This window comes from Nicotiana attenuata, chromosome 5 (genome assembly GCF_001879085.1).
Source record: "Nicotiana attenuata strain UT chromosome 5, NIATTr2, whole genome shotgun sequence".
NCBI lineage: Eukaryota > Viridiplantae > Streptophyta > Magnoliopsida > Solanales > Solanaceae > Nicotiana > Nicotiana attenuata.
The window spans coordinates 42,849,531-42,861,030 of NC_031993.1; the positions used below are offsets into that span (position 1 = coordinate 42,849,531).

The window sequence follows — 11,500 nt, forward strand, 5'->3', positions numbered from 1 at the left end:
CTTCGTGCTTTGTCTGGGATTCAGGGACAATAATGTTTTGGCCTCAGAACATGGTCTATCATTTGAATTAATGAGATATTAGAAAGGGCGACAGTAGTAGTCATGTTTTACTGCTGATTGTTATGTGATTATTTGATGTTGAGCTCTGCTCGAGAATGTGAGAGGTTGGTCATGGTTAAATAGGGAAGTTGTGAAGAAAATTTTAATTGTATTTTTACCTTTTTCAAATACTCAAATGAGAAAAGATGAATTCTTATTTTGTTGGCTGGGGGTGTAAGTTTGGTAGGAGTGCACTCTCAAATGTGCCCCTTGCTTATTTAGTCTTAAATTGCACACCAGAATTTTTTTCTCAAACTAAAAATATNAAAAAATATAATAAAATGCATGGTACAGTAGCTTTTATGGGTTAAATATGTAGACCTTTTAAGGTTTCTCTAATGTAATACTCATCTCCTAAATGGTTTTGGGTCTAGATGGCTTTTACAGTGGACTTCTACCATCGATGTTGGACCTGTGAATGCAATCAGTTATTTATGGGATTATGATTCTATACTAACCATTGTCCTTCTGGAACAGGTGTAACTGATATGTCTCCCCATTCTATGACATTAATGAGTGGATTTGTTGCCGTCATATCGGTCAATGTGGTTATTGCATTTTACATATGCTTGGCAATGAGAGAACCCTCAGATAAACATGAACCTGATCCTAAATTCCTGGCAGAGGCCAAAGCTAGCGTAAAGCAGTTAGGGAAAACTCAAGATGGCGATTCATCAGAAACCCGCTCCAAACAAGAGTGAACAAAAAGTAAAAAAGACGTGAAGTTTCTTGAATGCATTGGGCGTGCATGCATATGCCAAAATTTGAAAAGAAGACAGCAAAAAAGTTGTGAAATCACTCGATGAGTGCTTTAAGTTTCTTCGTGGTATTGAACTTGCCGTTCTAACTTTGAGGGAGAAGAGGGCAAAATCATTATAATTTTCGACTTGGTTGTAATATTTTAAAGCTTGCGATCGTTGTGCGGAGGACTTTGTTTCCAGTTTAACTTGGTTATATTGGTTGGTGCATGGTACGCCACACATTTTGCTTATAGTTTGGCTTGTACTTTCATCTTCATTCCACTTCTTGGTTCATATATTTATGTTGTATCTGGCTCATGAATATCATTCACTATCAATATAGATAATCATTTGACCCCTCCTATCATTTGAATTTGGTGTATTGGACACAGCCTCTACACCTTCATAAGGTAGAGATAAGATCTGTGTAAGCACTGCCCTTCCCAGACCCTACTTTTGAGATTTTACTGGGTTTTGTTGTTGTCCTTGTTACCTCTCCTATCATTTGAATATGTATGTTTCTCGATGTTTTTTGCTGTTTTCCTTAAATTCTACTTATTTAGAAGGGGGAGTTAAGGTGCTCTTCGTCGTCCTGCTTCGGGCTTTGGAAATTCCCATCCCTGCTTCGGGGTTATTTCCGGAAATTTGCCCTCTAAGAGGCTTAAAGTTGTTCTCGTGTACATCCCTTTTGGTCAACATGCTAAGTGCCAGCACGGTCTTCAGTTATTCATCTCACCCTGCGGGCGCTCTCTCTCTCTCTCTCTCTCTCTCTCTCTCTCTCTCTCTCTCTCTCTCTCTCTCTCTGCTGCCGTCGAGGTTGGTGAATGGGGCTATTCAACTATTGTTGTCGATTTTGACGGTAATTTGTTCTTTTTTTTTAAAAAAAAAAATTCACCGAAGAAATTTATATATATAAAAAACTTTCATGGTCAATATAATGATCCTTCTTTAGAGATTCACAACAAGCTCTAAAGAAGAAGATCATGAAATGGGTGAAGATCGAATGTCTCTATAGCTGCACTCGATCTTTCCTTCTTCCAATTTGTACCTTACAAATTCTAATTATTTATTTCTTTTCTGCTCCACTATTTATTCACCTAATAATTACAGTCAGACCTCTGTATAACAATATCCCTATATAACAATAATTCACTATAAAAGGCAAGAAATATTCGGAACAAATGACACTGTTATAGAAAGGTTTGACTGTATGTGAATTTCTAATAAAAGCATAGAATTAAGGTTTTGGGGTGACTATCCGTTTGATAATTCTTTCATGTCAGCTTCTCTTCAACCCCTTTAATATTGGAAGAAAATGAGGAACAATATGACCCTTACTTTTCTTTAACTATTCAAAAAGATTGAAAGTAAGTTTTAATAGCAAGCTAATATGGTAACCTGAAAAATAGAGTAGTAACCTAATATGACTGGTTAAATTGGACTAATGGTGTAAACTTTTTTTACACCGGCAGTGTATAAAAATCTAATAGTAAAAAATTATCAAAAATATTTTATCTTGCATTCATTGCATTTTTAGACTTTAATTGCATTATTAAAATACATAAAAATCATTAAAAAAAATGCATTAGTTGCTATGTGCTCAATTAAGATTTCAAATATTACCTACGCCCCAGCCCAAGGATCACCCAAACGACGCCGTAGAATTTCTAAACGGCGTCGTCCCCACTCAGTAAAACGACCCCAACTCCCCTCAAATCCCCACAAAAACAAAAGTTCTGAAAAAACGCAAAAAAATAAGCGAAATCGAGCATTGAAGATTTTATTCACACTTCCCTGGGTTTTCAAGTTGATTTCAACTGGTAATTGAAGCTGTTTTGCAAATAAACTGCAGCTGAACTCCAACTTTTCCTCCTTTCTAGCTTTTATTTGGCAATTTTAGGTTGATTCCTAAGCGACCAGGTACATATCTCAATCATGTATCTCATCTCTGATTCGTAATGAAATTTTGGATGTAATTCTGATTCATGTGCTTCAATTGTTTGAATCTCTTGAAATTTAGTTTTAGCATAAGTGCAATGTTATAACCTTGATTGAAGTGTTTGATTTAACTGATACCTGGAACATGCTGTGGATCTAAGTGATAATGACAAAAACAAGTATGGAAAACGATGCTGCTTCTCGTGTGAGCAATCTGTGAGCATTAAGTGTTGTTAGTTTGGGGTGTAGTTAATGTTATGTGCAAAAATCTCGAGGTTTGGTTGTTCGATCTTGATTTTATGTCTTGAACGTATGAAGTAATTTGCACAGAGTTCTGATTTGCCTTGAATAGTCCGGTGTTCCTTTTCTGGTAAATTGAGATTCTATTTGAGGAGTGAAAAATCATGCGTGCTTGGAGCAGCTTCTCACCAGTTTCCAGCCACGAAATCCCCCTAAAAGCAGCTCGAAAAAGTCCATAAACTCACACCAAGCAGCCCCCAAAAAATGCTGAAAACGTCAACCAAAACCACCAATTTCCAGCAGCAAAAACGCAGCAGCAGTAGCTGCTCGAGGAGCACGAAAATTGTCCCATTTTACAGCTTTATTCCTCCACCTTAATCCCACACAAACCAGCTGTAAACTCACCTTAAAACAGCCCCACAAAACACCCCAAACAAACCCCAAAATAGTCTTGAAACTCACCAAAACTCGGCTTAAAAAAAAGACCCAAACGCAGCAAAAATCAGCCATGAAACACCATCGCCTAGGTGTTATTTTGTCTTTGTTCATTGTCTTAATTCAGTTATCAGTTCCTTGAAGATACGTACTTCCTTTATGTGCTTCATTGAAATGTTTTGGATAAGTTCATATTAATCTTTTGCTTCTTTGAGTTTAGTCGTGTGCTTGATGCAATTGTTAGAGTGATGTATTAACTTGTTTCGATAGTATGGCAGTAAGTTTGTTTAGCTAATTGGATTTTAGGAGCTGCTTGGTTATGTTTGGATTGGTTTGGGGTTGATCAGATTTAAGAAGAATTGGGCTTGAATGCAACTTTGGGCCTACTTGATTAATTTTGTAAGTAGATATAGAGTAATTGTTAGCGAGTGATGTAGACCGCGGTATAGCCAAAGCTTATTGCATAAATGAAAGAAAAGAGTGGAAAGAACAATTGTAAGCGAGTGAGACGAGTCGCGAATTAATTCAAGACTCGTCGCCAAAAAAAAGGGGATGAAATAGACATAAAAATAAATATCTCGAATTTATAAGATATAGTGTTCATAAACACGTTAGTTGCTTTTAGGCGCGCTTCAACAATAATTTAATTATCATGGTTGTGGGTACGATTCCGTGGCATAAATATGATACGTAAATCCAAATTCAAGTGCGCATTTATGCGACTTGACCAACCAACTTCAAATAATAATAACAATAATAATAATAATAATAATAATAATAATAATAATAATAATAATAATAATAATAATAATGAACATGTTGTAAATCATGTGTACGTCTCACGTGATGTGATTTGCAATGTGTACAAAAACAAGTGTGCAACATCGTGATTTGTTTTAAATAAATTTCATAATTGTTTTTTTTTCCGGTAAATTTCATAATTGTTTAAATTATATAATTAAAAGCGGTAAAGGTAAAAAGCACATAGGTTCTAAAACATGTATAATCAGATAATTAAGCCGAGTGTAATTGTAAAGCGACCGTGCTAAAACCACGGAATCCGGGAATGCGTTGCACCTTCTCCCGGGTTAACATAATTCCTTACCCGGTCTTCTGTGTTTCGCAGACTTAAACAAAATCAATTTTCCTTGAATTGGGATTTAAAATAAATGGTGATTTGGAATGCCGTAATAAATAATTCCAAGTGGCGACTCTAAAAGTTAAATAAATAATCTCATTTCAATAATAATGTCACTTAAAGTGGAAAAATTCATTTTCCCCATAAAAAGGAGGTGTGAGACTGTGAGGTGTGACAAAGTCTTTGTCTCATTTCAATGTTGCAGGTGTGACAACCTACCTGCACTTTGAAAATACGTTGGTTAAATAAAGAATATGCAGTGTAGCCACTACAGGATGACATGATACAAGTTACAATGTACACAAGGTTATCTAATGAAATCTAAGTTACTTGGAGTGTTCGAATCTCATGTGGAAATATACTAATGGATTGCAGCAATACAATTGCTCTTCTGAATATTTTTACTGGTTACAGAAGCTCTGCCTTGTTGAATTCCTTCAGGTTTATTTAATGTATTCGGCCAATTATGTCATTTCAACAAATGAAGTTATCTATAGTATTGAAGTTGCTCAGTTAACTAGATTGTGGGATCGAGTAGTCTTTGGATTTCTGAACTTGATAGAAGTAGTAGCAAATGATATGGCTGTTCATTCGTTCTATCGTTGGCTATATATTATGGAGCAACTTAATGTATGTTGCTTTACAGGGTTGTGAAGCAAGATGGTAAGATAAATTCATGGTCTTAACTGGACCGAGGCCCATACTTGAAATTAAACGAGTCCATAGAATCCAGAGAATTTGGGGGAAAAAAGAGCTAGGTGATCTTCTTTTCCAAAACGCAAGGATTTGGTGACTCCTGTTGCTCCAGTGCCCCAACTGCATAAAGCAGAGATTCTGTAGAGTTGATGAATTGGTGATGATGATGAAAGAACCAAACCAGAGAAGAGACAAAGATAATAGCGGTAGTAGTAGTAGTAATATGAGATGCCCGCACTGTGCGGGTCCTCTTTCTAAGGAGATGGTAAAAACAACCCTTTCTCTATTCCTTTTTCGTTTAGTTCTGTATTATATGTATATATGTATGAGAGTGTTTCTCTCATTCCATTTTTGCAGGAGACAAGCCAGTGGACGGTTCCCCCTCTAATCCGTGATAGCTTTTCTATGGTTCGATTCAGATTTTCAATTAATTATTATGTTAATACTACTTTTATACCCATGAGTAGACAAGTTAAATTGCACATGCATATTGATTGTGTTAGTAGCAGTCAGGGTGGCTCAAGCTTATGCAGGGCCTAAAGCTTAAGTTTAATATGAGGCCTAAATTTTTAAAAGAAAGTTATAAAATATGTTTTTATTTGAAGTATGTTCTTCTAACTTTCTGAGATACAAAGTTGTTAGTAATCTTTTGTATAATCGATTTTCTCTTATAATTCCTTTTCAATTGATAATATAGCCAACTCATTTAATAGTTCTTGAGATATTGTTGATCTTAGATAAGATTTTATAGAGCAATAAAAGTATAGAACTATTGGAAGCTTGAAAGTATTGTTGAACACTTGAACTAATGAAATCTTGGAGAAAGAAGGTGGAGTAGTGAAATCGTGTAGAAAGAAAGTGAATAAAAATATCAAAGAGAATGATAGAAAATGTGTAGGGGTTTCTGAAATATGAAGAGATTGGGAAAAATAAAGATTGACTTGGACAAATTAAGGAAAATAGAGTAAAAAGTGGAAAATTGAAACATTGGAAAAATTACTCATCTACCCTTTTTTAAGTAAGTCAAATTATTACTTTATTTATAAATCTAAAAAGTTTTTTTTCCTTTTTATATTAAAAACTCTACTTTTATATTAAAAGTACTAAATATTATTCTTTAAATAACCATGAACCTATTATTTTTTTAAAAATGGCCACCATCAAATTTGGGGGCCTAAGGCACAAGGCTTACTACTTCTAACGTTGGAGCTGGCTCTGGTAGCAGTGAAAAGAAAATACGAAGAATACTTAAAGTTGGTTTTATAGCAGAAATATTCGGTAAATTTCACAAAAGGTCATATAATTATGATTTCTTTTTACTGAAGTCCTATAACTATGTTTTCTCACACAAAAATCATAAAACATTCACTAACTCACACAAAAATCATATTGACCCTAAAACACAACTTTTCGGTAGTATTTCTTATTCCACATTTCTTATTTTTTTATTGTCAGTTTAATAAAAATAACCCAATTAAAATAGGATATATATATATATATATATATATATATATATATATAGAGAGAGAGAGAGAGAGAGAGATATAATAATAAAAATATATATTTTTGCATATATGTGTATTATATAGATAAATATTCAGATTCTATCCAATTTTTGGCTAGCGAATGCAATTAATTTCGATCGACTGGTCAATTGTATTGAATCGGGACGGGGGACTGACCCGTCCCGATCCAATACCCTTATACATAAAGTAGAATAATACTACAAGTGAGGCCTTCCCCCAAAAATAACTTAGTTTGAAATGCGTGACATTCTGACCTAGAAAAAAAAGGGAATGGACAATTAGAGAGCTCTTGAAACAATAGTGCTATCAATTTGAATGAAAATCTTGAAAAGAAAATAAAAGATAGATGTATCGTGTTTCGGAGGATTGACTTTTGGTATTATTTTAATTTACATATATGGGTATTGAGTCAAGTGATGTGAGGTCGACTTGGGTTATTTTTATTTTAATTGAATTATTATTTATTAGACGGAAAAAATATGGAATTAGAAAATACTATCAGAAAGTTGTGTTTTCCGGTCACTATGATTTTTGTGTGAGTTAGTAAAAGTTTCATGATTTTTGTGTGCTAAAACATATTTATATGACTTTGGTGGAAAAGAATCATAGTTATATGACCATTTATGAAATTTACCCTAGAAATATTGGTATTTAAGTTGATTTTATAAATAAATTTAATTCTTTAATGTTGCAGCATATGAGAGTTATGTTGAATAGTAGTACCTGTACTTTTAGAAGTGTGTTAAATGTAAATCTGAAATCCCCGTTTAAAAGTTTTGTGAAATTGCCAATAGAAAATGTATTGCATAAATTGCCTGTTTTTGTCTTTGAATCTGCTTGTCCTAATTCATCGCTCTTTCCCCGCTACTTAACTACTTACTTAATGGTTCAGATTGGTTCTGCGGTTGGTGGGACTACAAGTGCATTCTATGGGTTCAACCATGGTATGAACCTGTGTTTTGACCATCCTTACTTTCTGTATTTGGTTAACATTTGCGATTCTTCTTGTTAATCGGTTTTCCGTGTCACTTATATACTTTTTTTCCTGAGGTTAAATGCTCTTTGTTGATTTTAATTTTCTCTACATGGAGCAAATGGATACTGGGGATTCATATAGCTGTCTCCGTCTCTCTGATTAGCTTGGTACTAAGACTTAGTTGTTGTTGTTGTATGCTCTGCTTCATGTGACAACCAAACCATGCTGTAACATGAAATAGCACCACCCATCTGGGTATTTGTCCGGCATACTATCATTCGTTTTGAATCTGAATTCTTTGTGGAAATAAATGAGTAAAAGATACTGATATGTTCATCTGAGAGGGCTAACTTTTTTCTAAGTACTATACTCGTGTTATATGCATCTGGAATCCATAGTGAGATGACAATGTTGCTTGTATGACGATCATGCTAATCTTAACCGACAAGTCCTGTTTATATCTCATTCTTCTACTTGCAGTGATGCCGATCGTTAGAAGGTGGATTAAAGGACCTATGTGGTTGCATTTCCTTGTTGGTGTAAGTTATTCTTTTTCCCTACTTCCTTATGCTGTAATATGTGAATGTTTAAGGAGACCTGGAAGAAACTTCTAATAATGTCTCCGAAAGCTTATAGATGCTTGCATTCATTGCTACGGCAAAATTTTAAAGCACTAGACTTTAGACTTTAGTCTAGGAGAGATAGAGGGTGTTTGGATTGGCTTATAAAAAGTAGCTTTTAAGCTAAAAGCCAAAAACCATAAGTTGGTAATACCCAACTTTTGGCTTTTGGCTTATTTTTGTACTTTTTATGCCTAAAAGTAAGTGCTTTTAAGCACTTTTTATCATTGCCAAACACCACACAAACTAAAAAGGTGCTTAAAAGCCAATAAGCATTTAAAATAAGCCCATCTAAACCAGTGTTTGGAAAAGCGATCGCTTCGTCGCTTTAAGCGCGAAGCGACAGGGTATCGCTTTTTACTGCTTGAGGCAATGCGATCGTGTGAAGCGCACTCTTCAGTGAAAAAAGCGACAAGGCGACGAGGCGACGAAGCGAGTGAAGCGATCGCTTCTTTTAAAAAATCGCAGCTGGGCCCTTTTTTTTTTTTAAAAAAAGATTGGGTCTGTTTGTAAATTATACAAAACAGACCCCTAACCTCGCTTCTGTAATTGCTTGACAAAACAGAGACCTCTTCTCTCTTCTTCATCGACAAAACTAGGGTTCCCAGGTAAGTTTCTTCTCCTTTCTTCTTCTCATTTTTTTCTTTCTTCTTTCTTTCTTCTTCTTGTTCCCTTCCAGATTCTGCTCTTTATTTCTTTCTTTGTCCTTCCTTCTTCCTTCTTCTTCTTCTCTTCTCTTTTTCACTTTTTCTCCTCCAGCGTCTGCACAGCTAGGGCAGGCGTTGGTTTTCTTTTTTCCCTCCCTTTTATTCTTCTTAATTTTAATATGTATTTTAGTTTATAAAATTACTTATTAAATATATGTGTTATATCTTTCAGTTTATTTGATTTTTTAATGTGTATTTCAGTTTAAAAAATTAATTGTTTTATATATGTTATATTTTCAGTTTATTTGATTAATTTTATATATGTGTGTGTGTGTGTGTGTGTGTGTGTATATATATATATATATTAGTTTATTTGATTTTTTTAATGTGTATTTCAGTTTGTAAATTAATTATTATATATATTATATGTATTTTCACAATTGCGCTTCACTTCAATGAAGGGTGCGCTTCGCTTTTGAAGCGAGGCGAGCCCCTGTCGCTTTTTTGCGCTTCGCGCTCTCAAAAACACTGATCTAAACACCCTCATAATGTGCCAATTTTCTGAATTCTATGATCAACACAACCTTAAGTCATAAGTGTTTCACACAATAGTAAAGCATATTTACGTACATGACAAAAGTATAGAACATGTAAAGTAAAACCATAATAGATTTACTCCCTTATCAGACAAAAAGGAATTGATTCACTCGTTCCTATTCTTTAGCTGTCTGACTCTCTCACTTTTATATTGGTGGTTTACCTGCTATATTTTTACTTTTTCTTTTTGTTTACGCAGGCCCCTCCTGTGATAGTTTTCTCATCTGCATGTGCAGGGCTAGCAGGTTTGAACTTATTTTTTCAAACCTTTAAGATTGTCTATTCTATTACAGATTTTAAAAGCCTTCTGTGCAATAGCCTATTCACTTTAATACGTTAATTATATTTGAATAATTAGAAGAGAGTACTTATTAGCATTGATGGAGGACAATTTAGGGCTTTCGTTGCCTTCGGATCGACATAAAATGAGAGCAAGTTATATTTTTCATCATGAGTACATCAAGCTAAGAACATGAAGAAAATTGTAGGCTTTAGTGTTGGCAGATTGGTAAGATGGTTAATTCTCTTATGTAAACCTGAAAGCACCAATAAAGTAGAAAAGCTTTCGTTACAGTGACTCTAAATATTCTATTAATCAGAATATCAGATGAACCTAAGCTGAACATATTATTGTGTTGTCTAAATTGAAACGGAGGGAGTAGTATTTATTTTTTGGAATCAGTGAGTTGTTCTTAGAAAGGTTGAAGAGGATATCCTTATCAAAAAAAGGTTGAAGAGGATATGCCAAGGAGGAGCAAAAATGATCTTTTTTTCTTCCTTTGCTCCCGTAAACTTTGAATTATGGCAATCATCAGCTAGATCTGTCTCATGGAATCCTTTGCCGATTTGAACCTTATTCATATCATATTGGTTGGACTAGGATGAGATGATAATGGAATTTTGAATTTTGACAAAGAAAACCTTGGATCCACTTTCATTTTCTGCCTGCTTGTACTTCTTTGTGTTGGTTTCTTTGATAGGAGGGAGATCCAAGAGGTTCCCTCCGTTGGAACAAAACATGTTTTTGTTACCTATTGTTTTATCTAGACTGTTAGTTTGGAAACCTCTCTATTCCCTTAATTTGTTCCATTTGACATGCTTTTCCATGGTTGAAACCTTACAGGCGGTGCTGTTCCAGCATTTGCTCAGCTAGCATCTTCGTCTTACCATGCCGCGATTTCATCTTCCTCGTTACCACCTACTGTTTCACAAGATGAAAAGATGAGAAAATCTAGAACTTCTTCAACTCTGTAGCCTAAACACTAAGAGGAGATGTTTTTACTATCTGATCCTGTGCATTCTGCAGATCATCTTAGTTGGCTGTAGTCCTCTCTCTCCTGTTTGTTTTACCAGCTTTTGGCTACATTAAGATTTCTGCTTTGTTCTGGTGATTTTTTTTCCTTTTGAGAGAATGTGCAACTTGTCCATGTAATGAGTTGTTTATTTTGTAAATTCCAACCTTGATTTTACAGAAGCAGCAAATTTGCTCTTTAAACGTCCAGCTCCATTCAACTGCATTTCAGTTGTGAGTCCGATTAATTTCAGGAAAAGACATTTTTTTTGTTGTGATTAGTTTCACGGCCTGCTTGTGACTTTCTTGTAAAAATAGCACGGTATAGCCAGTTTTCGGACCGGTCAATCAAAAATAGCTAGCGTTTACCAAGTCAATGAAAAATAGCCACTATTTTGCTGCAATAGAGACCGGTCCAGCATAATATACTGGAGTTCGGTGCACTTGTGTATGGACTCCAGCATATTATGCTGGACCGATATACTTTGCTGGCTCCAGTATAATATACTGGAGACTGGAGCACTGGTGCTCCAAACTCCAGTATATTATACTGGACC

At 34.8% G+C, this 11,500-nt stretch overlaps 1 protein-coding gene across 2 annotated transcripts; it reads left to right on the forward strand.

The window, feature by feature from the left end:
* Positions 2,542–11,151, forward strand: LOC109225717. Of its 2 annotated transcripts, XM_019390481.1 has the most exons (8): positions 2,542–2,759; positions 5,237–5,551; positions 5,644–5,694; positions 7,705–7,756; positions 8,269–8,327; positions 8,974–9,016; positions 9,852–9,897; positions 10,776–11,151. In XM_019390481.1, the coding sequence occupies exons 2-8, from the start codon at positions 5,447–5,449 to the stop codon at positions 10,867–10,869; spliced, it is 450 nt and encodes a 149-aa protein (XP_019246026.1). In that variant the 5' UTR covers positions 2,542–2,759; positions 5,237–5,446; the 3' UTR covers positions 10,870–11,151. The 2 variants fall into 2 exon arrangements, with proteins under 2 accessions (XP_019246026.1, XP_019246027.1); XM_019390482.1 differs by lacking the exon at positions 8,974–9,016 and having other exon boundaries at positions 2,543–2,759.